Source organism: Aspergillus alliaceus (genome assembly GCF_009176365.1).
Source record: "Aspergillus alliaceus strain CBS 536.65 unplaced genomic scaffold BDW43scaffold_38, whole genome shotgun sequence".
In the NCBI taxonomy this organism is placed as follows: Eukaryota; Fungi; Ascomycota; class Eurotiomycetes; order Eurotiales; family Aspergillaceae; genus Aspergillus; species Aspergillus alliaceus.
Genome location: NW_022474721.1, coordinates 290,038 through 314,008, shown reverse-complemented (window position 1 = coordinate 314,008; position 23,971 = coordinate 290,038). Strand labels below are relative to the sequence as shown.

General features: G+C 48.1%; 8 protein-coding genes and 1 non-coding gene across 9 annotated transcripts; 4 read left to right on the top strand and 5 right to left on the bottom strand.

Annotated features, from left to right (window-relative positions):
- Positions 1–206: 206 nt before the first annotated feature.
- Positions 207–3,642, top strand: BDW43DRAFT_283976 (SH3 domain protein; the record flags this gene model as incomplete). The annotated part of the gene is made up of 2 exons (XM_032042793.1): positions 207–352; positions 562–3,642. Coding segments are annotated over exons 1-2 (2,546 nt in total), but the record flags the coding sequence as incomplete, so codon positions are not given.
- Positions 3,643–3,686: 44 nt separating this feature from the next.
- Positions 3,687–5,487, top strand: BDW43DRAFT_283973 (annexin). Its single transcript, XM_032042792.1, has one exon. The coding sequence runs from the start codon at positions 4,292–4,294 to the stop codon at positions 5,171–5,173; it is 882 nt and encodes a 293-aa protein (XP_031897829.1). The 5' UTR covers positions 3,687–4,291; the 3' UTR covers positions 5,174–5,487.
- On the bottom strand, positions 3,700–4,123 carry BDW43DRAFT_148045 (uncharacterized protein). Its single transcript, XM_032038401.1, has one exon. It carries the CDS (start codon positions 3,953–3,955, stop codon positions 3,743–3,745), a length of 213 nt encoding a protein of 70 aa, XP_031897830.1. The 5' UTR covers positions 3,956–4,123; the 3' UTR covers positions 3,700–3,742.
- A 55-nt stretch (positions 5,488–5,542) lies between the features above and the next one.
- BDW43DRAFT_321014 (uncharacterized protein) lies at positions 5,543–6,725 on the bottom strand. The gene is made up of 2 exons (XM_032049230.1): positions 6,197–6,725; positions 5,543–6,132 (listed from the first exon to the last, which is right to left on the bottom strand). The coding sequence occupies exons 1-2, from the start codon at positions 6,477–6,479 to the stop codon at positions 5,624–5,626; spliced, it is 792 nt and encodes a 263-aa protein (XP_031897828.1). The 5' UTR covers positions 6,480–6,725; the 3' UTR covers positions 5,543–5,623.
- Positions 6,726–9,276: 2,551 nt separating this feature from the next.
- On the bottom strand, positions 9,277–11,469 carry BDW43DRAFT_283970 (uncharacterized protein). The gene is made up of 5 exons (XM_032042791.1): positions 10,908–11,469; positions 10,483–10,846; positions 10,306–10,423; positions 10,189–10,253; positions 9,277–10,117 (listed from the first exon to the last, which is right to left on the bottom strand). Exons 1-5 carry the CDS (start codon positions 11,052–11,054, stop codon positions 9,771–9,773), a joined length of 1,041 nt encoding a protein of 346 aa, XP_031897827.1. The 5' UTR covers positions 11,055–11,469; the 3' UTR covers positions 9,277–9,770.
- Positions 11,470–13,544: 2,075 nt separating this feature from the next.
- BDW43DRAFT_148012 (EXPERA domain-containing protein) lies at positions 13,545–14,736 on the bottom strand. The gene is made up of 2 exons (XM_032038400.1): positions 14,705–14,736; positions 13,545–14,563 (listed from the first exon to the last, which is right to left on the bottom strand). The coding sequence occupies exon 2, from the start codon at positions 14,454–14,456 to the stop codon at positions 13,719–13,721; it is 738 nt and encodes a 245-aa protein (XP_031897826.1). The 5' UTR covers positions 14,457–14,563; positions 14,705–14,736; the 3' UTR covers positions 13,545–13,718.
- A 1,003-nt stretch (positions 14,737–15,739) lies between these two features.
- On the top strand, positions 15,740–20,743 carry BDW43DRAFT_302078 (uncharacterized protein; the record flags this gene model as incomplete). Its single annotated transcript, XM_032045179.1, has 15 exons — positions 15,740–15,937; positions 16,017–16,108; positions 16,257–16,519; positions 16,596–16,705; positions 16,754–16,912; positions 17,071–17,174; positions 17,210–17,607; positions 17,711–18,036; positions 18,148–18,252; positions 18,286–18,311; positions 18,348–18,606; positions 18,640–18,746; positions 18,789–18,842; positions 19,405–19,406; positions 20,736–20,743. The coding sequence occupies 15 exons, from the start codon at positions 15,740–15,742 to the stop codon at positions 20,741–20,743; spliced, it is 2,211 nt and encodes a 736-aa protein (XP_031897825.1).
- Positions 19,044–19,132, bottom strand: BDW43DRAFT_t173. Its single transcript has one exon. It is a non-coding gene; the product is annotated as a tRNA-Val (tRNA).
- A 1,356-nt stretch (positions 20,744–22,099) lies between the features above and the next one.
- Positions 22,100–23,254, top strand: BDW43DRAFT_283958 (uncharacterized protein). Its single transcript, XM_032042790.1, has one exon. It carries the CDS (start codon positions 22,353–22,355, stop codon positions 22,908–22,910), a length of 558 nt encoding a protein of 185 aa, XP_031897824.1. The 5' UTR covers positions 22,100–22,352; the 3' UTR covers positions 22,911–23,254.
- The last annotated feature ends 717 nt before the right edge of the window (positions 23,255–23,971 follow it).

The window sequence follows — 23,971 nt, the reverse complement described above, 5'->3', positions numbered from 1 at the left end:
TTAACCAAACCAAACCGTGGTAGTACCAGATTTTAGATTAACATAGTAGTTGTGGACCAAAATAACCACTAGTCCACATATAGAACCAGAGAGCTATATATGATATTTCAGAGTATTTTTCAGCCGACAGCAGGCTCAAACCGATGCTAAATTTACCCAAGTCACATGGACTTTGTGGGGACTAGTGTCAGCCTTAGGACTAAACCCAACCCAACCTAACTCCCGCCGTTTATTCATCTCTCAATACACTTACCTCTCTTTGTCGATATCCGCCTTTCACCTACTCATGTCGACTGAATCACCTTCCGGAGGTCCTGGTCTAGGGGACCTTGAGAAAGAACTCACTTGCTCGGTATGTGCGTACTATTTTTTTCCTTCTCTTCATTGCTCCTCTTGGGACTTGATATGCCAATGAGGCTGGAAATTCCGGGGAGATAGGAATAATTCTCCCCGCTGTCGCCGTCGCCCCCTTGCTGAGATTAGTCAACTCTCTTATAAACCTTTCAAGGTGATAATGGAGAATATCAAAACTGCTGTTACTGATTCGCCACCCTTCTTCAGATCTGCACAGAACTGCTCTACCAACCTCTCACGCTTCTCGACTGTCTGCATACTTTCTGTGGCTGCTGCCTGAAAGAATGGTTCTCTGCCCAAGCTTCCCGTCGCCGGCCACCCTCTTCCGTCCGATTCACTTGCCCACAATGTCGCGCTGTTGTGCGCGAAACAAGGCCCAATGCCACGGTCACTACGCTGCTGGATATGGTGCTCACCGCGAACCCCGATCGTGCCAAGCCTGAGGCGGAGAAGGAGGAAATTGCGCAGAGATATACACATGGCCAGTCTATTTTCCCTAGGACTGGTTCCCCGGAGAACATTAACGCTGAGTCGGATGATGAGGATCGACGACTAATAGCGGAGGTTCGTGAACTGAGTCTCCGTGAGAGTAGAGCGCAAACGAGGGAGCATCGATCGGCGCGACCATCGAGAACTCGTCGGAGTGAAAGTGCTGATGGGGACGGGCGGAGAGAATATGATCGCTCTCGACAAGAACCGGAGGAGGAACGCTCCGCACGACGTCACGGCCAACGGGCCGCCTTGTCCGATGCTTCGGAACGTACGAGACGGATAGAGCACCAGTCAAGTCTCCGGTCATTGCTGAGCTTGTCGGATACCGATGCCATGCAGGAAGAGATCTTGCGTCAAATCATGGAAGAGGGGCTGCTGGATGACATCGATATGGATAATCTCGGACCTGCACAGGAAGAGGAGCTTAGTGAGCGCATTGCCGATGCTTACAGACGGAGACATAGACTGCGTTCGCGATCGCAGCAAAGGAATGATACGCAAGAGGCGGCGCATACATCGAGTCGCCCTCGGGCACGGTCGCAGTCAGTGCAAAGATCCCAGCCCGTTTCTGTCTCCAGGCCCTCACCAACGCATCCCCCGGTGTCAAGGCCGTATTTGCTTGAACCCCTCGTCCCGCGCCCTGGTGCCTCGGGCCATCAGCGCCGTTTATCTGATCAAGGAAGTAGCCGTCGGAGAACATCGCCTGTTCCTGTGAACTCCGCTTCCTCGTCGGAGGTCAATTTGAGGCCCGCAGCGAGATCGTCTAGCGACATGATTGCCGACCGTCCTCGGGGCTCCCAGGCCGCACGGATCAGAACGGCAGATACAGCACCGCGGTCACGTCGAGCGACAGCGTCTGAGCAATCGATCCCTAATATATGGGTGGCGGGGGCTAACGATCGGGAGCTACGGCGACAAAGGCCTGCCAGACAGTCGATAGACTCCCCCACGTCGGCTGCCTCGGTTGTGCGCAGCCCCCGCAATGCTTCTTTCTCGTTGCGTTCGGAGCATAACCTTGCAAGCTCGTCTACTACTACATCTCTCGCGCCTGTAATTAACAGTCCTGCTAGGCCAGAAGGACGTTCCAGACCCTCTTCTTCCCGATCTAACGCTTCTCAATCAATAGCCTCTTACATCGAACCATCTATCTCGTGCGAACGATGCGGAAAGTCCAATATCCAGTATGACCTTCACAAAAGATGTCCGCTATGCAAGGATGGCAACTACCATATATGCCTGCGATGCTACCGACTTGGAAATGGCTGTCTAGACTGGCCTGGTTTCGCCATATCTGCAAAGGCAGATTTCGACCGAATTCGCGCGTCTTCGAATGGTCTTCTTGTCTCGTCACAAGAATCACAACATATCCTGTTGTCTTCAAGGTATGACCGGCCATCTGACACAGCTCGTCGAACTACAAGGGACGGGAGAGAGATAACCAACGACAATCCATCCCGACGATTGCAAACGGGGCTCTTTTGTGACATATGCCAGTCCTCAGCAGACACATGCTTCTGGAAATGCAACCTGTGCAACGAGGGCGACTGGGGCTTTTGCAACAAATGTGTCAATGAAGGAAAGTGCTGCACACATGCCCTTCTACCGATATGCCGAGTTACACCGGATAGCCCCATGACTCCCGCGACACCAACTGTTTCAGTCGATGTTGCGAATGGTTCGGCTGCTCCTCTCGCAAGAACTGAAACGCTAAAAGTCCTTTCTTTCTCGACTAATTGCGACATCTGCGCCAACCCGATTCCGGAATCTACTCTTCGATTCCACTGCCTTCAATGCAACGAGGGCGATTACGATGTTTGTGCCAACTGCTACCTAAAGCTGGTAACAACGACCAAAATCCGCAAAGAGGACGGGCACAACGGTTGGCGGCGCTGCTTAAAAGGCCATCGGATGGTGGTGGTTGGATTTGAAGACCATGAAGAGGGCCAAAAACGGGTCATCGTTCGTGACCTGGTGGGCGGGCGTGCGTTGAAAGACGAACACCTTCAGCCTTCCTCCCCTCCTGCCACTCCATCTTCGACACGCACCTTTGCGACAGGATCTGGTTTCATCCCATCTCCTAAAGTTGGAACTGGCGACTGGAGCTGGAAAGAAGGGACAGAGAGACGCAAAAAAGCATCTCGTATCCGAACCCCTTGGTCTGGCACCCACGCCGACCGTATCAACTCCTACTCTGAACCTTCAACGCCCACCACTCCCACTCAGAATTCATCATCTTCTCGTCGCTTTCCCCCAGATGGTGGTGTAGGTCTCGTCGTCCTCGCCCTATGGGCATGGTATCCAGAGGACGGCGTCAAAGACGAGTTGATGTTCCCGCGTGGCGCCGAGATTACCGAGGCCGAAAATATTAATGATGATTGGTATTGGGGGTGTTATGCTGGATCGACTGGGTTGTTCCCCGGGAAACATGTCCATGTTGAGAAGGAAATTGCTTAGGACCTTTTTGACGACTACGATTTACGATTGATGTATACATAGACGATGACGTCGAGACGATCTGATGAATGGTGATGTATGTTCGAGATACTATGAATAGTATCACTTATGCCACGTCATACTACCGCCTTGTCCGGGGAAATTTAAAGTAGCAAATGCATGTAATTAGTTCATCCACTGCTAGGCAGATGCAGATGCAGATAGCCAGTCGATCTTCTAGAAGTTCCCTACGAATCGGAATGTGCCTTGTCTCCGCCTCAGGCTCCACTCAGCCTTACTGCGCCACACTCCTGCCTGCCTATTGGACTAAGTATGGATGACGAACGGGTGTGGCATTGGCATATATATTACTACCAGTACTCCGTATTCTCTTCCACTTGCCAATTTCTCAACCATTTTGCCAGACTCATTCATACTACTTGATCATGTCGTACAATCAACCTTACCCCCCGCCGAATCGTATGTTCCCCTTATCATCACTACTATAGTTCCTCCCGTGGCACCGACGGACTGACTTGATTTTGCCTAAATAGAACCTCCGTATCCTTACGGTGCCCCTCCGGGCCATCCTCACACTCCGTATGCTCAACAGCCGCACCCAGGCTACGGCGGGCCCCCTCCTCCAGGTCAATATAATCGACCACCTCCTGCGCATCCCGGCCAATATGATCGACCTCCACTAGCACCTCCAGGCCAGCCAGGCTATCCTCCGCACGGACACCCCCCGGCAAGCCCCGGATACCACCCGCCGCCTCCATCCCACTCTCCATATGGAGCGCCCCCGCAACAATTCCCTCCCCAAGGAGGTGCAGGATATCCACCGGGTCCTCCCCTGGGGCCTTATGGTGGTGGCCCAGTAGGGGGCTATCCATCCCAACACCCACCACAACAGTTCCACAGCGCTCCACCGCCCCAGCCATCCCCGGGCTACGCTCCTGGCCAGATTGCCCCCGGCGACTTCACCCGCGAGGCAGATGGCCTGCGCAAGGCGATGAAGGGCTTCGGAACAGATGAAAAATCGCTCATCCAGATCCTATCAAGAGTTGATGCGCTCCAGATGGCCGCCATTCGCCAGACCTATTCCAACTATATCCGTCGCGATCTGTATAAGGACGTCAAATCCGAGACAAGCAGCTACTTCCGTGACGGCTTGCTTGCCGTCATTGATGGCCCACTGATGCATGACGTGACTTCCGCTCGCGATGCGGTTAAGGGAATGGGCACAAAGGAATGGTTGCTTAATGAGGTCCTGGTGGGCCGGTCGAATGCGGATCTCAATGCCATTAAAGCCGCATATCAGCGCACATACAGCCGTTCTCTCGAAAAGGATGTCCAGAGTGATTTGTCGTTCGAGACACAAAACCTCTTCGGAATGATACTCCGCGCAAACCGCCACGAAGAATCCTTCCCGGTTGACCCCCGTACTATTGAGGAAGAAACGAAGTCACTGCACTCTGCCACAGCTGCCCGTATGAGGAACAACGTCCAAGAAGTCTGCGGTATCTTTGCTCGGTCGTCGGACAACGAACTGCGTGCCATTAATCAGGCCTTCGGCGCCCGCTACAACACCTCATTGGAGAAACACATTGAGAAAGAATTCTCAGGGCACATGAAAGACGCACTGCTTCAACTGCTACGTGGCGCACTGGATCCAGCCATGCGCGATGCCGAATTGCTGGAGGACTGCATGAAGGGAATGGGCACGAAAGACGACAAGTTGGTGAGCCGCGTTGTCCGGATGCACTGGAATAGAGCGCATAAGGAACAGGTCAAGCGCGCTTATCGCCACCGGTATGGGAAAGATTTGATTGAGCGGGTTCGTGGCGAAACAAGTGGTGATTACCAGAGATTGATGGTTGCCCTGCTGGAGTAGTCCTTTTCGCTTGATGACTGTATGTACTAATGATGATGGGTACGGAATGGGTACGGCTTGGTTTGGGTGGACTTGTGTTTTTCTCTTGTTCTTGACTACTTGTGTCATCTAATGGGTGCAGTTTGTTGATACCACCAGATGTCTGTTCCATACCCTGGACGGCTTCTGCTTATAATATTGTTACAGCTATGTTAATGCAGCAAGGTATTAAATTCAAGTTTTCTTTGACGAATTGCGTATTATGTTACATAAAAGCAAGTCTATTTTCAATAACCCTAGTGAAATATATTGAGCTGCCAAAATATGGATGAAAGTGGCATTCAACAACACTCTGACCAATTTCAATTGTACTCAATTATGTGAAAATTTGAAAACTGAACAATTAAGGCAAGGAACCTCTTACCCAAGCATTTAGATCATTGAGGGCCACGGCCCTACCTGGGCGACTACTCACCAAGCCGACAACCCATTCTTATTCACCAACTTCCCAACATCAGCATCTCTAACCCCTTCCACAACATCCTTGATAAACACACCCCCAATACGAGGATGTCCAGCCCCCATCTCCCTCACCTTCTCCCCCATACCGCCCAATCCCGTCACCAGGAATCCTGGCCCAACCCCCCAGACCTTCACCCCATCTGCCTTGAGCTTATGATTCCAGTCCAACATCAACATATTCAAAGCCGTCTTACTACACCGATACCCGATCGTCTCAAAATCCACCTCCTTCGGCCACCCCGCGGGTAACGCCGGCGTCGGAAAATACGACTGAGCGGCCTGCGTAATCTGCGACAGACCCGTCACGAAAACCAACCGCGGGTTCACGGACTTCAATAGAAGCGGCATAAACGTATACGTCAGGACATGCGTCCCCGCAACATTAACATCGTAGGCCTTGATAAAGCTCTCGCGGAGCGAGACCCGGCCGGCGAGGGCTTCACCGTCAAAATGGGCTTCTGGGTCACACGGAGTATTAGTTCTCCCGCTTCGTTATACTGGAAAACAGGTCAATAAACGTACTGGCATTATTAACCAACGCGTCGATACGGCCATGGCTCTTCCGCACTGCTTCATACGCCGTCTCTATCGACGAGTCGCTTGTCAGGTCTAGGGGGAGTAGCTCGATGCTGCTTTTTGTGGTTGGGACTTCGGTCTGGAGGTGTTTGAGCGCTTGGATGCCTTTTTCGGGGGATCGGCTACCGAGAAGGATGTGGTAGGTTGCGTTTTGGGATTGGAGGAGGGCTTTGATGGTTTCGTAGCCGATGCCGGTGTTGGCGCCTGTTACTAGGATTATTTTGGACATTTTTAGGTGGTGGGTGTTCGAGGTGGCTGCTTGAGCGAGATGTTGACTGATGGTTATTTTGGACTTGGGGCTTGTTTTGTGAGGTTAGTAGGTTAGTAGATTTATGGTGTTTGGGTGGTGGTGTCCTCGGGGGTTTATATAGATACTATCGAGCTTGTAGAGATGCATGGCGTGGTGCGTCTCCACTGGGAGGGTTTGTTAACACCGAATTTTTGAGTCGGGGGTGTCGGTTTCTGGGAGCAGAACTGCTCTGTATGGGGAGGGTGGAATTGTGGAATTGGAAGAAGCTGGACTGATGTCTATAGGAAAAGATGACGGGGATATCTTATCTCCGTGCAAGAATTACAATTAAGCTCATGGCGCTTCGCGGGTTTTGCCGTTTTGAGAAAGGAGCTTGACCACTTATTTTAGACATCTCCACTCTTCAAGTTGGATTCAACTAGTGTTTGCTCGCTTTTTTATGTTGCCCTATACACTCATCGGTAGGGAGTTAGGGGTCGGCATCCGGCAGGTGGCATGGTCATTGCCGCTTCGGAGACTTCAGAGTACTTCTACTGTATGTCACTATTACTTATCATGTGTTTTATGTGGACGCTGAGTGCTACACCTTCAGAGGACTTCTATATAAAGTCTCGGGGATCATAGTATTGCAGATGTTGAATTAGAAACAAGTAACAAACAAAAGTACCTCTGCATTCACATTCCAGTGAAGGGAAAACCTCGCAGGGAAGAAACCTCCACCAACGTACAATATTCAAAACTAAAACCCAGTAACTACATGCGTATCTTTGCAATGAAAATTGCCTATTTGGGCTTCAACGTCAAACGTGACCTCCCTAACGATGAAGTCAGATATCGAACCTCAGATGACACAAGTGGAGAAACATCAATTGCATCTTTGACTTGCACAAACAGATTGCAAAACTGCGAATAGCGCACTGTGGAAATTGACTGGGCCTTCTTATCTAGGATCTAATCCATTTCATAACCAGACACCTCTGGTGGTCATAATTTATTGAACTGTCATCTCAAAGAACGATCGGCTGCCCATTCTGTGCTTTACGATCCCAAACGTCTACCACTTTGTCATGGGGCGCTGCGTTCTGGATCCTGTATCTTCATTCAGTAAAAGACACCCTCCATTTGACATTCACATACCGGACGTAAGCACCCTGCTTGTGGAGCTTTCATCTCAGGAACTGATTTTCTTTGGGATCAAGGTTTGAAGCAAACAATTGTCCGTTGGTCTGAGCAGCTATAGAGAAACAAACCAGCATTATTTTCGAGTGTGAGCTCTCGCGTGCGCAGAGCAATAGGTAGGTAATTGCGTGAAGAATTAGTGATAAAACATACATGGACGGTAGGATGGAGGGGTGAGTATTAAAGGCGCGCTGTCTGCTTGATTGTCAAAATAATATTCGTCCCCAACTTTTTGTACTAGCCATCTCTGTGATTTTCGGCCTGAAATCTCCTTCCTATAGACTTGTTAAAACAGCTCTTGGCTAAGATATAGATTTATTGGGATCCTTCGTACGCCAGCTGGACTTTGCCCCACACTTTGCCGCCCGCCAGGGCCATGTAAAATGGGCTCTGAGCTCGGTGGAGATATAATACACTTTGCCCGGGGTCAGTAGTGCCATGATGGCTCAGAATCAAGGCCGTCAAGGGTGTAAAAGCTGTGAGGAGGGAGAGAAAGGAGAGCCCAGTGAGAGAAAGGCGATGGGGTGGGAATGATGGAAAGCGAACTGATAGGAAGGGCATTGCTCGTTATTCTACTGTTCAGGTAGCCTCCCTCTCAGGATCGAACAAGATCAACTTATTCTGTAAACGTAGCAATAGCTGGGGAGTCGGAATATTGGGGGCAAGCCGTGGTCTGAACTTCCAGGGATCTCAAGCAAATACCGGTCAAGTTTCACGCAAAACCGTGATTTTAGTGCAAGGGGTCTCGAGCCTTGGAAAGAGTTTGGGAACAGTGATTGTCCATGTGGCATTGCAGTTAGATCTTTCGTGATATGGCAAGCTTTCTCTCCTTTTTTTCATACCTTTCCTGACCAAACGTCCCTTATACGACATATCTCCGCGTCTGTTTATTGCCTCCCTCCTGGTGACACGCTCGAAATGAGTATTTTGCTGAACAACACTAAAGGGCTCCTCCCTCTTTCCATGTACAGTTCCCCCGTCGCGGTCCTATTGACGGAGTTGTAGGGTAGAGCTCCGCCACGATGTGTCATAGACCTTTGATTAGACTCATACGCAGCTGACCGGCGCTCTCTGGACGCATAGTGACATCAGGTAGCTGTTGTATTACCTTGTAGCATGTAGAGCGTTGGTCGCATGATTGGCACGAACATCATATTGCGTTTTGTTGCGGTGCATATTGCATGTCCCAGCACTGGGGAAGAACGGTATGGATTACGGATCTGCCACATCGACTTACTGTATCCTTCTCTACCTTTCCAGCCCGGATTAATTCAACTTACCAAGTTTCATGAGACAAACTAATTGGCCCTGTCTGGAACAACGATGGAATCTCAGGGTTTTCAGATGTGGCCGCTGAGCGATATACATTGAACACCAAGAGATACAAAATGAAGGCTTATCTGACTACACAAGCAAAAACAAACATTCTACTGCTATTCACGGTTGCTAGCGCATCGATATGCAGCACAACGTGGCCTACAACGAAGACTAGTTCTCGCCGCCGTTGACTGCAACATATACCTAAGGGAGATAATGGTTGGGCCGCTGAACGGGACTCAGAAATATATAAGCCACTGCGTATAGTGTGGGTCAGATACATTGACAGTGCTACTCAGCCAGCCATGACCGAATCGGCTTTGCATGGAGCAGTATGTGTCTCAACCACACTCCCCTTTCACTTGTCTATGAAGTAACAACTAGAAGTCTCACGTGCTCATTTCTCTCTGCGGCTGGAACTCAAGACAACCCGGCCTGGGCTCAGATGGGCAAAAACCCCACGTAGAGTTGCAGTCGGATGGCGTCTAACGCATTGTATGTTGACGGCATTCAGCGACGCCTTCGTCGGGAGAATATAGAAGCCCTGCAAAAATTACAGGACTCCGTAAAACACCTCTTTTCTTGTGTTTGTCTCGTGAAAGGGAGAGGGAGAGAAAGACAAAAGAAATACAATTCCACAACAATGATCTCAATGTATGGGAAAGGAGCGGAAAGAACAAAAGAAACTATGTCACAAAAGAAAAGGAATAGACAAAAGGAAGGCATCAAAGTTGACTTGGGGATAATCATGTAGTTGAGTATTTATCCAAGTAACTAAGTGGTTTCAATTCGCACCTCCTGTCGGATCCGAATACAGTCAGCATATTGACTGTTCTCTTCATGAAACCCCGCCCCCAGCATCTCTTCATCCCGCACGACGGATGTAGTGGTCGCTAACATATCATCCTTATGCAGATACCCTCTGGAGTTTCTCATTGGCATCTCAAAGCGGCGTGCGCTTTCGCCGTTTTCGTTCGGCCTCTTGTAGCTTTCGGGTGAGTTTTTGGCGGAGGATCCAGGAATGACTCTTCGATATAGGGGTCGGACAGTGGGAATGCCGATGCAGATGAGTGTCACGGCGAGTTCGACCGCCGACCAGATGATCAGGGTGGGGCTATCTTCTGCATAATCAAAAAATATACGCATCAGTCGTTGACTATGTAGATGCATGAGCTGTGACGGTGGATATCACCTGTATAGTCGGTACTCAACAATCCGCCCAACTCAATGGTTCGAATAATACCGCAGATGCCCGCTCTGTCCGTCATTTTTAGCATCGTCCTTGACCCTATATGACCTCAGAACGTACATAAAACCTAGGCTTAAACTGATCGCGATGGTCATCTTCTCCTTGAATTTTATGTTGAGTTCCCAGATGAAGAGCCACGGGATAAGGGCAAAATAAAAGTCCACTACAGTGCACCATACTACGTGCAACCGGGCATTAGTAAGAACGAAGGAGAGCGCTGTCTAGGAAAGGACATACCACCGAGGAGTATTGAAAATGGGGCAACAGGGACAATAGTACGACCAGCAACATTGGGATCGTAAATGGACTTCAAAGGAGAACGTTGGATCCAGAAGACGATCGACGCTAGAATAGACACCACTGAGACACTGACCATGGCGATCCAAATCGTAATTTGATGCCATGATTTGATCACGATCCGAAGCAAGAATATTCCTAGGGAAATATTTGCAAGCGCTAATCCCAGGACCGCAAATGTTTGGCCTACCAAATCCATGTACATAGCCTGTGCGGCGTCATCTATTCCCACGATGTGAACAGGTTTGCCAAGTCCATGCTGCCCAGCAACCGTGCAGAATACAGTATACAGGAGCAGAAAAACCTGCATTCAGCATTAGTTGTGGTTTCGGTCATTGTACCTGAATGAACGAGCAGCTGCATACCCAACCCAAGTTGAAAACATGATCATCCCATTTCAGCCCCCCAAGAATGTAGATTCTTGTGTACAGGCGTAGAGGAACGAAAATGAACGACAATCCAGTCATTGCCCAGAGGACCGAAATGGCCTTGACACGCTCACTAGAGAGCATCTTGAACACACAGTGGAAAATAAGATGTTGGAATTATCCACCAGTGTAAGGCTAACGGTAGAAGCGCTAGCACAAGACAAGAACCCAGGAAACAAGGATTTGATGACCAGAACAAATGCTGTGAGAGAAAGAGGTGCTTATGCGAATAAGTGAACATCATGTTCTTGTCAGCCGTATATCTAGGCCACATTGTAGCTCATTCAGTAACTGTGAGCTATCAATCACTATCTCTAGTTTACACTGTCCCTGACCTTGGCAGCCTGTCCATCCATAACAAACAGGGGAAATATGCACCGATCGTTGGTGGTTGATCCATTTGATAGAACAGCTGAAAGATTCGAAATCCCACCATTGTACCGGGTGAGCAAATCAGCTATGCATATCACATAAAATGCAGTCTTTTAGGACCGATAAGAAGTATTTGAAAGCACTATTTTTGTAGCGAACGCAGGGCGAATCCAATTGACTCCTTATGTAATAGTGTTAGGTAATAGTTTCTCCTTCCCCCGAACTCCCTGAATACCCGTCATATTCTACCCCAAGATTAGTCCAATAGATCCGTCAAATGGGGATTTTATGGGTGTTATGCTAACCTATCAGACGCACCTAGCAGGTCAGAGTCAACTACATGTAGTCTAACAAATCCAGTCCTGCTCCGCGAGAGAGTCCTACTATATCCAGCTTGTGTGGATCCCACTTGCACTGGTTCTCTGACCAAAAGTGGCTAAGATCCTGCGGGACTATACGGAGATATAAGTCGTTCAAAACCAATAGAGGAACATCAAGATGTACTTTGGCATCAGAGACTCGGAGCACACATCTGCAGACATTGACGCCGTCACGGCAGTCAGTGACTGACAGCACACTATTAGTTCCAAGACTCGAGCGGGCCACATTGTATATCCACTGGCCAATCGTACCCGTTGATCGCCCCTAAGACTGCCTCATGAGACGTTTCCATGACTCACGGCTTCTCGAGTTCCATGTCTTCTTAGTTGTTTGCTTGTTCCATCTCCTACTGATGCATCCCCTTCTAGAGCAAGAATGAATGATTGCATATTTGTCGCTTTCGACTATAACACAAGGGGTTTGCTCTCCGCACTCAGTGCGGTATTGAATATAGTTGGAAAAATACGTAGCAAATCTCTTGTACCGTACCTGAGAGAAAGAGTTTGTCGGACGGGTGCATTTCAAGAGAGAACTCTGGGTTCCCTGCGCTCAAGTTGTGACATTTTGTGACATTTTGAGCCTGTGTTTAGTTGGTTGTTGTTGAAGTCTTCCTATAGCATACATAACCCATACAATATGGATAACATACACCGTATCCTGAAGCGTATTGTATTTGTATCCCAACAGGTCATGGTCATTTCGATTTCGACATAACCGTTCTCCGTTTATTTTCCACCCCTATCACAGTCAAGTTCACGGCGGGCCTGGAAGCAGGTATCATTCAATAATCATTCCCCTTGCTCGCGGTATACGAATCTTATGCAGCTAAGTGTTTTCCTACCACCTAATGAAGCAATGTTAGCTCATGAGCTTAGATCCAGAAAGTTCGAACCTGCTCACCTGTGCCCGCACTTAAGGCTGGTATAGAAGATTGCGCTCCCTTCGTCAGTACTACTCATTCACACTTAAGCATAGGTCACATCTTTGGATGGGCATTTGACGCAGCCCTCTCAATTAGGACCAGAACCGATAGTGTCTCGTTTCACCTCTTGGTACATGGCCTCAAGCTGTTTCGAAGCCTCGACGGAAAGTTTTCCGGTGTAGAGATCTGCATATAATGAAGGAATGTATATGTTTGGGTACCACCGGTTAGCTAACATTTATATAGAAGAGTTGGGAGAATTATCCTTTGTAATCCTTCCACAAGACCACACTGTAAACCTCGCTTGGATAGTCATCACGAAGCCCGTAATCTTCACAGAATTGCACAGCAATAGTTTCTGGCCAGTAGGCACAAAGAAATCACCGTTGCCTTTGAGCTAGACGATGTAAAAAGCCCGTGGTAAATGAAAGCCAAAACTTTGTTCGCGGTTCCTCGTTTTATTATGTCACCTACCTCAGTTAGACGATGTATAAGAGGAGTGGAGCCAGGTCCTGTTTATTAGCCTGTTTAGGTATAGTATAGTTTTGGCAATCCACTGCCTTCAAACTGTTGTCCACCTGGTCGCCTTAACATACCAGACAATAAATGCCAGGTACTTTCTATGCTCAATCTCAACGCTCTCCGACGACCACTCCAGCGATTCTCTCATCTATCCTGCACTCGTTCTGTATCCACTAATTGTTCCCCAATTACCATTCTGGGCGTCGCTTTAAACGTGAAGCTCTTGGTTCTTTTGAAGTTGAACGGCTAGATGGCACACATAACCACCCTCTTGCTCACCCTCCGCTTCACATAGCCCTGCGCGGCTTATAGTGTCTCGGTGGTATTCGGCTGTGGGCTGTGGGAGATACAGTTTGCAAGGCAGTAGCTAACAATCTTAATCTTAGATATATCAAAGCAAGTTTTTGTATGTTGGGATGTCGTTATAGCTATAGATCAAAAAAGGTAGAAACCATGAGCGCTAATTGACAGTTGCTAGCTCTGCGACGCTACTCCTTCAGTCTTACAGCAGCTTGCTGAACTGAACTATCAGACTACTGATACGTCGTCCATTATTTGTTCTTTTGTATTTCAGATGCTCCTTCAGCCTTGGTAAAGGCAGTACGGAGCTCCTTGGAAGCCTCCCACAACACCCACAGAGGTACCCAAACCCATAAGGTATTGAAAAAGAACAGATAGAACCACAGGTACACCGGGTTGCTCGTCTCCAGTTGAGAGCTACCGGTAAGCCATTCAGGCGCAAACGTCATGAACCCGCCGTACAGCTCGGCGGTCGCCAGGGCGGGCGCCACCAACCACAGCTTAGCCTTCGCAGCACCCTTAGCCGCTGCACTGGTGCGACTGCTAGAGGCCTTCCATAGAAGATAACAAGTATACAGCGCCGCGGGGCCTCCGAGGAACACGGTCAACAATTCGAGAGAAATCACGTTGGGGTCGGCGGCGGACCAGCGGAAATCGGCCTTTGCATATTCCTGCCACAGTCGCGAGCTGGGGCGAGTACCGTATGCGGCTCCGTATACGCGGTCCTTCTGGTTTAAGAAGTAAGGAGGACGGTTGAACCCGGCAGGGAGGTTTGTGAAGCTGAAGAAACACTCGTAGAGGAAAGAGCCTTCGATGAAGAAGTGGGTGAGGGCGTCATAGGCGTGCCAGAAGAAGAGGATTCGATTTCGCACGTGCGTGGAGGGGATTAACGACCGACCTAGGAGGTAGGCGGTTGGCATGAAGGAAAGGGCGAATGCAATGCACAAGCATGTCGCGACGTCGAGGGTGAAAGGTACAACGGCCGGCATGTTGGGCGTCGCTGCTGTTTAACTCTGGTTGTTTTATCCTCCACTCTCTCGGGGAGAAAACGTCGCGGGAGAGAAAGAAGAGACCGAGATGCGGTTATATAAGTTTTCTGTCATGGACACGTCAGCGGTCAATCCGTGGATTTTGGTCGAGTCTGAGCTGAGTTGGTTAAATGTCAAGTAATGTTTGGCCCCTGAGGGTGGATGATTTGCAAGCGTGACTTCTGCCTGAGGCATTAAGATGGACCCACCGCGATAAGGTCTATTAGATGTGCATGGTTTATCTCCACCTCTCCTGATGCTACTCTCTCAAGCCGTTTCTCTCAATTAATGGAAGGATCATGCTCTTTTGTCCTATGAAACACTCTAGGTCATCTTTTTCCCCCAGGTCACACACGAATGCTGAGAGCCGAAAGCCCAGCTGTCTGATCGCCAACAACTTCCTGCACTAGAGTCCACAGCCACAAAATCAGGGAGACGAGGAGCATTTCATCCCCTGATTGGTCCAAGTACGAGAAGATTGCTTGAATCTCGCTTTATATGAACTACTGGGAAACTTCCACAGGTTCTTATTCGCAGTGGAGCTACGGATATATACTACTTCACTCCACCCCTACACGAAACGGGCGGAAAAAGTCTAGATCGGCTCTCCGATCTTCATAGTCACACGCTCAGTAATCATGAGAGCTGTTGTCTTTGTTCGCTGTTGCAAAACAGTATCCAAGAAAAGCTCCATTTTGAAGTCAACCAGCCGCGGTGACACGCATCTATTGGCTTCCCGGGTTCCCTCTCTGAGAACCCTAAATCTCTTGACTAGATGAGCCTCAAAGGAATAACGTTGCATGGGACAAAAGCTCTGCTAGTCCAATCTGACTATTTTATGCCTTGCTGCGCCTCTGCTTGTATCCTCTTGACAGATGTCGGTTCGTGTTCGTGCCTGATGTTACCACCTTACTAAACCTGCAGGCTAGGTCAGATGAGTGGTGTACCACCTAGTAATTTACTCTCTGCTTTCTATACTGCTCTGGCCAGTCCACGCATTTTGGTTGACGAGTTTCTATTCTCAGCGGATATTCCTTGTGCTACCTTTTTACGCTTAGCTGTCCTATGATCTCTTTCTACAATCATCTCAGCTTCCTTTTTCTGTCAATTCTTGTCCTCCCGAATCAGCAATGAATATCCGGGAAGTCTCTGTGTCGACGATGATGTACTCATGCTAAATCATTCACAACACACTTGATTGTCGCTCCCTGCATTGGATTCCGCCCGACATGGGAACTTCCACCATGGCCCTTCCCCGTGACTCTAGCGCATCCGATATCCTCGCTCTCACGAAGTTGGCATGGAATCTTTACCATAACTGCTACCTTATTATTGTAGATACCTCTGAAGGTTCTAAACAGCTAGTCAACGAACTGGCCTCTCTGCAAGGTGCCCTTAGAGTCCTCCGAGATGACGTGAACTCGAACTCGTCTTTCTTCGAGGTTCTAGAGGAAACACTTTACAACGATGCTTGGACACATGTTCGAAGACTCTGCAGCACTCATGGAATTGATCGCCAAGAATAGACATATGGGAGTGGGTGATGGGACGCAATTTTGGCAAAGGGACAAATGGATCACCCAACGGGAACAGATAGATGATCTGAATCAAAGGTCATGGTCCACACATGCAACCTTTGCTTATGTATGAGCTCTATTGGCAAGTAGGTTACCACCGCCAACCTTTCCCAGCCGGCGACTCACATTTCTAGTTCAACTTTGGCTAGAATCAAGCTGTCTATGGCGGAACCTTTAGAACAAGAAACTTCCCTTCAACCCCCCAAACACTATCCCAAGGGGAGCGTGTTCTCAGAACGCCGCCACTCACAGAAGAAGACGAAGATATCTCAACTGAGGTGCCTTTGCATGTTGACCCAAGAGACATACCTATAAGGATGAATAGCCTACCGAACGCTGATACCAGTGCTCGCATCTCTGCTTCGGAGTCCATTCTTTCCGGTAAATCCGAATGGTCAACATCTACCGCCAACACAACTTCCACATTCGTCTGCGACCACCTGAAACGTTCTATATCCCACAATTACATAGCCAGGCGGACTGGCTCAAGAACATCGGAACCGAGGCATCGAAGATTCCCAAGCTCTGGCGCAACTAGAGATCTACCCTGCACTGCAGGAAGAATCCTTTTCAGATGATCGGTCCGACCCCCTAGCACAAGTACAGGAACTAAATAATACGGCTGTCACAAATGTTATCGCAACCGCTATGCAACAACTTCAGCAGGTACAACTTTGAGAGAAGCTGCTTCGGCCACTAAGATACGAGCCGCGCGATAAGCTTCATCAGCCAGATCCAGAGCCTAAAAGAAAGTTTAATGCTTTAGTGCAGGATGAGTTGGCAATTAAGCGGCTGAACAGAAGTGATTGGCTGCAAGTTGCCGTTTGGTGGCTATTGAAGGTATTTCTGTCTTGTTCTATACTTTCTCTCTTGTCTTACACATCCCTCCCGTGATGACGACAAGGACGACTAACATAGCTTCAAGACTAGAGCGACCCTTGCCAGTTCAGATAGGCTGAGTCACGTCGGCCCTCGCGGCAGTGTGATCCCGCCAACAGAGGCTTGGGCCCCCGGGTCATCAGGCCTATGCTGATCTATCATACATCTTATATGACATTGTTTTAACTAATGCAAGCTCAAATGTAATTCCGACAAATAGAAAGTTAATCTCTGATTTGGTTGAGGTAAGTTACACAGAGCTCGATCCTTTCATCGTAAACTAAGCTTCGACCAGGGCATAAAAGAGGAGTTAGCGCGGTTTACCTCTGTAGACGTCCCCGAATACTCTGCTATCCACTCTCAGAGCCTTAAAATTTGGGAGCCTTTGCAGCCGGAAGAGGCTGTGGAGAAGGGAGACAATTCTATTATCAGCCTGAGCAATGTGCGCTGGGTTACTGTTGATCTGGAGGACGCCGGGGACGAAGAAGAAAAGGTCTTTTATCGAACATTAGTGAATGCTGGGATTGGGAGCAAGAGGCTTCGTATGCGAACGAAAGGTGCTCCGTATATGCTCCTTCTATCTACAAGAGAGGGGGAGAGCGAACCAGAAATACCAATCTGCAATCAGAGTGGCACAATTTCTTTACAGCGAGACTGTAAGTGACTCTGCCGACCCCACAACAGACTGCTCGTCCTACACTGACAATTAACTGGTCGGTTCTTCCCGAGGATCTAGCCCAAATGATACGAGTATGGCAGGCCTCTATTCTGGGTTCTCTGGTTTGAAAATCTCAGAGCCTGTCCTTCTACGGTTCGACACCAGAAGTGTATCCGTCTGCTTTCAACACAAGTCCGATTTGCAATATTTTATAAATTTGCCGAAAGCATACTTTGATGTTGTATGGCAGCGAGAGCCAATGGATTCTGGTCAGTTCGCTGAAACCATCATATTCAAAAGCTCCGTCGAGAAGTTCGAGAAATTGAAGGCGCACACAATGAGATCCATGAATCCACCAATATTCCACAAATCCTGCGAAATGCGCATTTTGGAAAGATCATACGAGAGGCATGGCAATCTGTTCGGCGTATGGCCATCTGCTCTTCTGTAGCCGAGCAGACACTAAAGTGATTTGAGCTATTCATGCCCATGAGCCGTGTCTAGATCTATCGCGGTACAGATGCTGGGCAGGTTCTAGTCAAATGGTCAGGTACGTGCCAAGAAAGGTCAACGAAAACAGATGGCAATTTTCATACTTTATACTCTTATGTGTATGATGAAAATAGCCCAAACATCGGACTCAGTCTGCAGTTCCGGTCCCTAAAACAGGTCGGAGGATTTTGAGAAAGCTATATTAAGCATGTGTGCGCAGCCAAGCTTTTCATGAGACCAGCCTAGCAGCTCTGGCTACGTCTATAATGTTGTAAATTCGTCAGAGAATCAAAAGCAGTACAAGGCCATTTTGCTCATTCTGTCTCGCTTGAACTGGAAGTATGGTAGCATTTACTACGTCTACCGCGACACGGACTACATCTACCACCATAGAGCTCTTCGCGTTCGCTTTCCCCGCATATTTTACACCGACTATATTTCGTCTCATGTTGACAGGCTATACCCGGTCGACCGCCCGGTGTCATTTTCCCACTGTGAGAAGAAAGTCGGGAATATGACCGCATAATTCAATGAAGAGCCCTTCCTGCGCAGCTTTGTGGGTTCACTGGCCAATGGGTACGAGCTCTTGTTATCACGACGCGCCGTCTCCCTTGTGACCAAAGGTAAAAGCCTTCTCGGGCCCAGGTAAAAGTCGAGCAAAGGGGAAACGGAGGTGTAACTATGGAGAAAGAGAGCGGCGATCCAGCTGTCCTCACGGTGGGATGATCACATCACCAAGAAGTAGCTGACTGTTTCGGTACATGATAAATTGACACAGTACATGATATGGAACGACTATATGAGCTTGACTTTCCTGTAAATTAAAAATCAAGAACGGATAAAAAGCCTTAAAAAAAAAAGAGAGAGAGAGAGAGACTGAGAAAAGAGGTTCTTGCAGTAGTAAGGTGAGTATTTGGTTAACTAGGCTTGCCGCAAAAAAAATAGTCGCGCCCGGGATCGAACCGGGAACCATCTCGGATTTTGGTTCACATATTGTGAACGAGATATCATAACCATTAGACCACGCGACTGGTTCTTGATCAGTGTGGAGAGTTCAAACCTTAAGAGCACTGTTGACCCGTATAATGATTATTAGTGGCGGACCTGACCACCCACCGCCTTCGCCGGATGGGTGGTCGGCGGCGTAGAGGCATTTTCACCGTAGAGGCAGATTTTGAAATTCTCATCTTTTTGAAGCTATACAAACCATCTAATATGCCTAAATCATCAGAAATCCATGATGGACGCGTTGATAAGGCCGTTGAAGCTATACAGTAAATGAAAAATCCTAATATCGTAAAAGTTGTGCGGGAATTCAGGGTTCCCTACCGCACACTCTATGGCCGCGTACACGATCGAAAAAAGTCTCGTTTGACTCGCATGCCTGTAAATAAAGCGCTAAATCAGTATCAAGAGACTGCTCTAGTTCAGTAGATTATCAAAATGCGTGATCTTTATCTCCCTGTTACTATTTAACTCCTTCTTGACTGGGCAAATCAAACTGTGCAGTATACTAATCCTGAATGACACGTTGATCAATCATGGGTGTATCGCTTTGTCAAAAGACTTTCTCCTTATCTAAAAATTAGCCCAGAGATACAGAAAACGAAGGAGAAGAAGTGTATAGAAGCAGAGGATGTTGGACAGCTTCAATTCTGGTATAATTAGCTTGTAAACTTGCTTAAAGGGGTCCCCGCTCGCCTTGTGTATAACTTCAATGAATGCGGATTTTAACCAGGTAAAGGAAAGTCCCAAAGCGTGCTTAATACAAAGGGAAGAAAGATCCAAGATCTTCCTAAAGCAGAGTATTCAGATAATATAACTGCGCTTGAATGTATTGCTGTAGATGGTTGGATTATGATGCCGCTTTTTATCTTTAAAGACAAGAAATTTATGGAGGCCTGGTATGATAAAGAACTACCAGATTTCTACACTGCGGTCTCTGAAAAGGGCTATATAAATGACGAATTATTGATTGACTGGCTTCATAAATTTTATGAAGAGACCAAGAATTATACAAGAAGAGGAGAAAAACATGTTCTTCTCTTTGACAGCCATACTGCTCATAAAACACTTGAATTTCTATAACTCTGCGAGACCTATGAGATTCTTCTCTTTTGTTTTAGGCCTTATACAACTCATCTCTGCCAACCGCTTGATGAAAAGCCATTTCTTACATATAAAACGCACTTTCACAGTGCGAATAATCTTATCGCGCAGTGGTGTGGTGTCCCGAGAGATAAAAGGCGCTTTTTAAGTGATATTGTGGCCATATAAGATAAGATCTTTAACTCACAAATTATTTATAACTTCTTTAAAGAACGCGGTATCTTTCCTCCAGATGGATCCTCTATAATTAAAGCTATTCAGAATGCCCTATCTCCAGTGCCAGAGATCTCCGCGCCTGATCTACACGCGTACGGAGAGACTACACCTCCTCCCAATTCTCTTTCTTCAAGCGTTGAAAACACGCCTCCAAAGACCTCTCTACAGGTTGAAAAGAATCAAAAGAAGCTATTTCATCTACTAGATTCTATAGAGATCTCTCTGCGAGTTGAGCACTGCCTAGAATATCTATTTGATCAGCAGAAACTTTAATCTGAGCAACTTGCAGTCATGAACTCTACTTTAGAGTAAATTAAATCAGTCCAGGCAACACAACGCTGTAAATCTACTAAACAAGAGATTCAGCGCCTTGGGGATAGTGATATACTGACCGTACGGGATGCAAATTGATCTATTGCAGATAGAAGAGTCAAAGAGGAGTTAAATAAGAAGAAGAAGGCAAATAAGGTATATAAAGAAGCGTATGGTCATCTCCTACCCGTATCTCCTGTGGAAGATTAAAAACCTGCTTCATATAGTGAAAAGGCAGCAGAATCGGGTAATCAGTTTTATTTTATAGATTCTATAGGATCTAGGCGTTGAAATGCGAATTGCTTCAAAATCTGCCTCTACAGTGAAAATGCCTCTACGCCGCCGACCACCCATCCGGCGAAGGCGGTGGGTGGTCAGGTCCGCCACTAATACCGTTTTCCCCAAAATGGCGGCCTGATGGATTCCTTGCTATCCAGGCATGGTATGCATGCTCACTGCCCTAAAAGAGCATCTCAAGCTCCTGCTAATTAAACGAGACAAGATATTGCCTTCTTTATCAAGGCACTATTGGCGTGTCCTATAATATGTGGTTTGAGATGATCGATCGTCAACAAGTCATCCGCATTCAAAATTAACGTCTATATTCAATCTATAATGTAGGATCAGGGTAACTGGTCGGAGTTTGATACTCGATGGTGATTTTCGCTCTCAGTTGACAATGTACCTACTATCCTAGGATCTACTCCGAGCTGAGTGTCTTCAAAATGACGTCAGAAACGCAGACGCGGTCACAGTCAGGTCAATAGTCAGTACCTATATTTGCAATGTAACACCACACCAGTTGGACGTTGGGCACTGACAGCCACTCGTGCCAGAAGATGGTCCCTGAGAGACTTGTGATGGAGTCCAGCGACTGCAAATCACCCGCTGACAGATACCCCGCTCGCGTCTGGGGTGACGCAAATCTCGCATAGAGTCCGGTGGGCCCTTGATATATATGGAGAGGTAGTTATTGTGAAGTTCGAAAGAAAGGGAAATGAACAAAATAGCCTCGAGGAATGTGAGCTAGAGCTTAAATCTCGGAAGTTATTGTACTACCAGTTCTAGTCCCGTTCCTGCCGAGTAAGCTGCATATTTGCTGCCATTATTCGTCATTAGCCAGCAGCTTCTATCAGCCACCCCGTCCCGCAATGACTCAATTCCTGGCACACTCGTACGCGTACCCTGTGATCAGTCAGACTGAATTGACTATGAGACTTCAAGCCCCGGATCTTCAGTCGCCGGACGAGTCACCTGGGCGATCGTTTCCTACACCCTGGACGCGTGCGCCTTGCACGTGCAGGCCTCATGACTATAGGGTAGAGGCGGAGCTGCTTTATAATCCTGAGTGCCTACGCACTTTTGCTGCGGTTATGGAAAAGTGGCCATTGAATTATGACTAGACGCTATAAGATTCGGGACTTTTGTTGAGGAGAGTTCTGAATACCGGCCTTTTTTAGTTCCTCAACTATTACTCATTAGCGTTTTGGTTCTGCCTAGGCTTGGCTGTTGTTTTCCCTCTTTTCGTCTTCAGTTCACATATAAATTTACCCTCCAGTCTTGAAGTTTTGGTTTGATTTTGCTTTGCTAGTTGAATAGCGTTCGATTTTTGGCATGCCGCATTTACTCCACCACAGAAGACGCCACTCCTGGCCCTACTGCGGACCGGGACCCCGTCGCAACGCAGCTCTCACGCGAGTTGTCGAGCAGCAGAATCAGCTCGAACAGCAGTTCCTCACCCCACTCGTCTCGGGAGACTACCTCGAAGACGACGCCGCATCCGCTGGGATCATCCGTCCCAAAGACCGCTGGTCCCACCATCGCATCTGGCCCCATTCCAAGGCCCCCGTCGCAAGTGGGCAGCTCCCAAACCCTAGCTCCGGGTATAGCTATGGTTCTGGCTCTCTGCGGCGCATGGTACGGCCGCCGTTGGATAAGGCGCGGTCGCTTTTCGTCCTGCCTACGACGTGTACTGCTGGGGAGAATGTGGTGAATTCGTACTGGGTCCCGCAGCAACATCCTGTGCGGCCGATTGCTGCTGATAGGGGGAGGGAGCTTTCTAGCTTACCTAGCCATTTGGATGTTGATCGAAGCCATCGGCGGTGTCATTCGGAGCAGCCGCGGTCTTGGAGGAGGCCGAGTGCGAGTCTGTGGACGCTTACCGAGGAGTGATCTCTGGACACTTGGTTTCGGTTTCCTTATTCTATAGCTGGTCGGTTTGTTTGTTTCTTTATTTATCATTGCCACATTTTTTTCGGCTGGGTTTTTGGTCTTCGTATTCACATGGTTCTTGGAGATTGCAAGGGTGTGGAGTTGAACTGCATTACATTTGGGCGGCAGCAATACTAGTAGCATAATGGGGAGGCGTTCAAATTGCATTTCGAGCTAAACAACTTGGGGAGGTGAAAAGAGAGAAAATATAAAAACAAGAGATATTTAACTTCTTAATGATACAAATCTAGAATTCACACATGATGAGTTGAAGCTATTCGTAATGTAGTTAGTTCTACCCCGGTAACCACGGACCCGACATACCTTCTACTCGGGTCTGGGGTTTGCCCTAGCACCGCACCTATCATCTGTGAACGATACGGAAGGAGAGGACCAGTCCTACCACTCGGACTTGGACGGAACGGGCGTGCCGACGAGTGGCCCTCTTGGCAACCGGGCGCGCCAATCATGATGTCATAGGGTAGAGGGAAGAGCCTCCAGTGGAGCGAAGAATGCTTCTGATGCCTGGGCGGAATGCATGGGGCACTCATTTCTAGTGATGAAGGGGGGTTCCTATCTCCGCGGAAGGTCCCACTGAGATGATAAATTTAGATAATGTTTCATTTCCTGTGTTCCTGGATGAGTAATAGTTGACCATGCTGGGACTCGACCATGGTAACGGTCAGCTCTAAACCGGTCTGGTGTTGCAATCATTTCATTTCAATTCACCAGCTTGTTTACGCGTCAACCAGTCAGATAACTTGCAGTCCGAGCGGGGGCCAAAAATGACTTGATTTGGCATTCTCGAAGTACGCTAGAAACTAGTTCTGGACCGGGCGTTGCCTTAGTTCAGGAATGCATCAGCTGAACCCGACCCCAAGTGAGGGGGAATTGTCAGTGTTCTTGTCCTTGTTATTTGGTTTTTGACTGATCTTCAGGCAGCTAAAAATACGTGATTTCGGGTAGCGACAGATAGGTGTCTTCCACGACAGTTCGTATTCGGAATGGGAAGGAATTCTATC

Bases quoted from the DNA above. Each gene is read 5' to 3' on its own strand.
- BDW43DRAFT_283958 (XM_032042790.1), top strand. From the start codon at position 22,353: ATGCCGCATTTACTCCACCACAGAAGACGCCACTCCTGGCCCTACTGC.
- BDW43DRAFT_321014 (XM_032049230.1), bottom strand. From the start codon at position 6,479: ATGTCCAAAATAATCCTAGTAACAGGCGCCAACACCGGCATCGGCTAC. The intron at 6,133-6,196 runs GTACGTTTATTG...CGTGTGACCCAG, and splicing joins CGCGTTGGTTAATAATGCCA to AAGCCCATTTTGACGGTGAA.
- BDW43DRAFT_283970 (XM_032042791.1), bottom strand. From the start codon at position 11,054: ATGCTCTCTAGTGAGCGTGTCAAGGCCATTTCGGTCCTCTGGGCAATG. The intron at 10,847-10,907 runs GTATGCAGCTGC...TGCTGAATGCAG, and splicing joins ATGTTTTCAACTTGGGTTGG to GTTTTTCTGCTCCTGTATAC. The intron at 10,424-10,482 runs GTATGTCCTTTC...GGTTGCACGTAG, and splicing joins ATTTTCAATACTCCTCGGTG to TATGGTGCACTGTAGTGGAC.
- BDW43DRAFT_283973 (XM_032042792.1), top strand. From the start codon at position 4,292: ATGAAGGGCTTCGGAACAGATGAAAAATCGCTCATCCAGATCCTATCA.
- BDW43DRAFT_148045 (XM_032038401.1), bottom strand. From the start codon at position 3,955: ATGCGCAGGAGGTGGTCGATTATATTGACCTGGAGGAGGGGGCCCGCC.
- BDW43DRAFT_148012 (XM_032038400.1), bottom strand. From the start codon at position 14,456: ATGCCGGCCGTTGTACCTTTCACCCTCGACGTCGCGACATGCTTGTGC.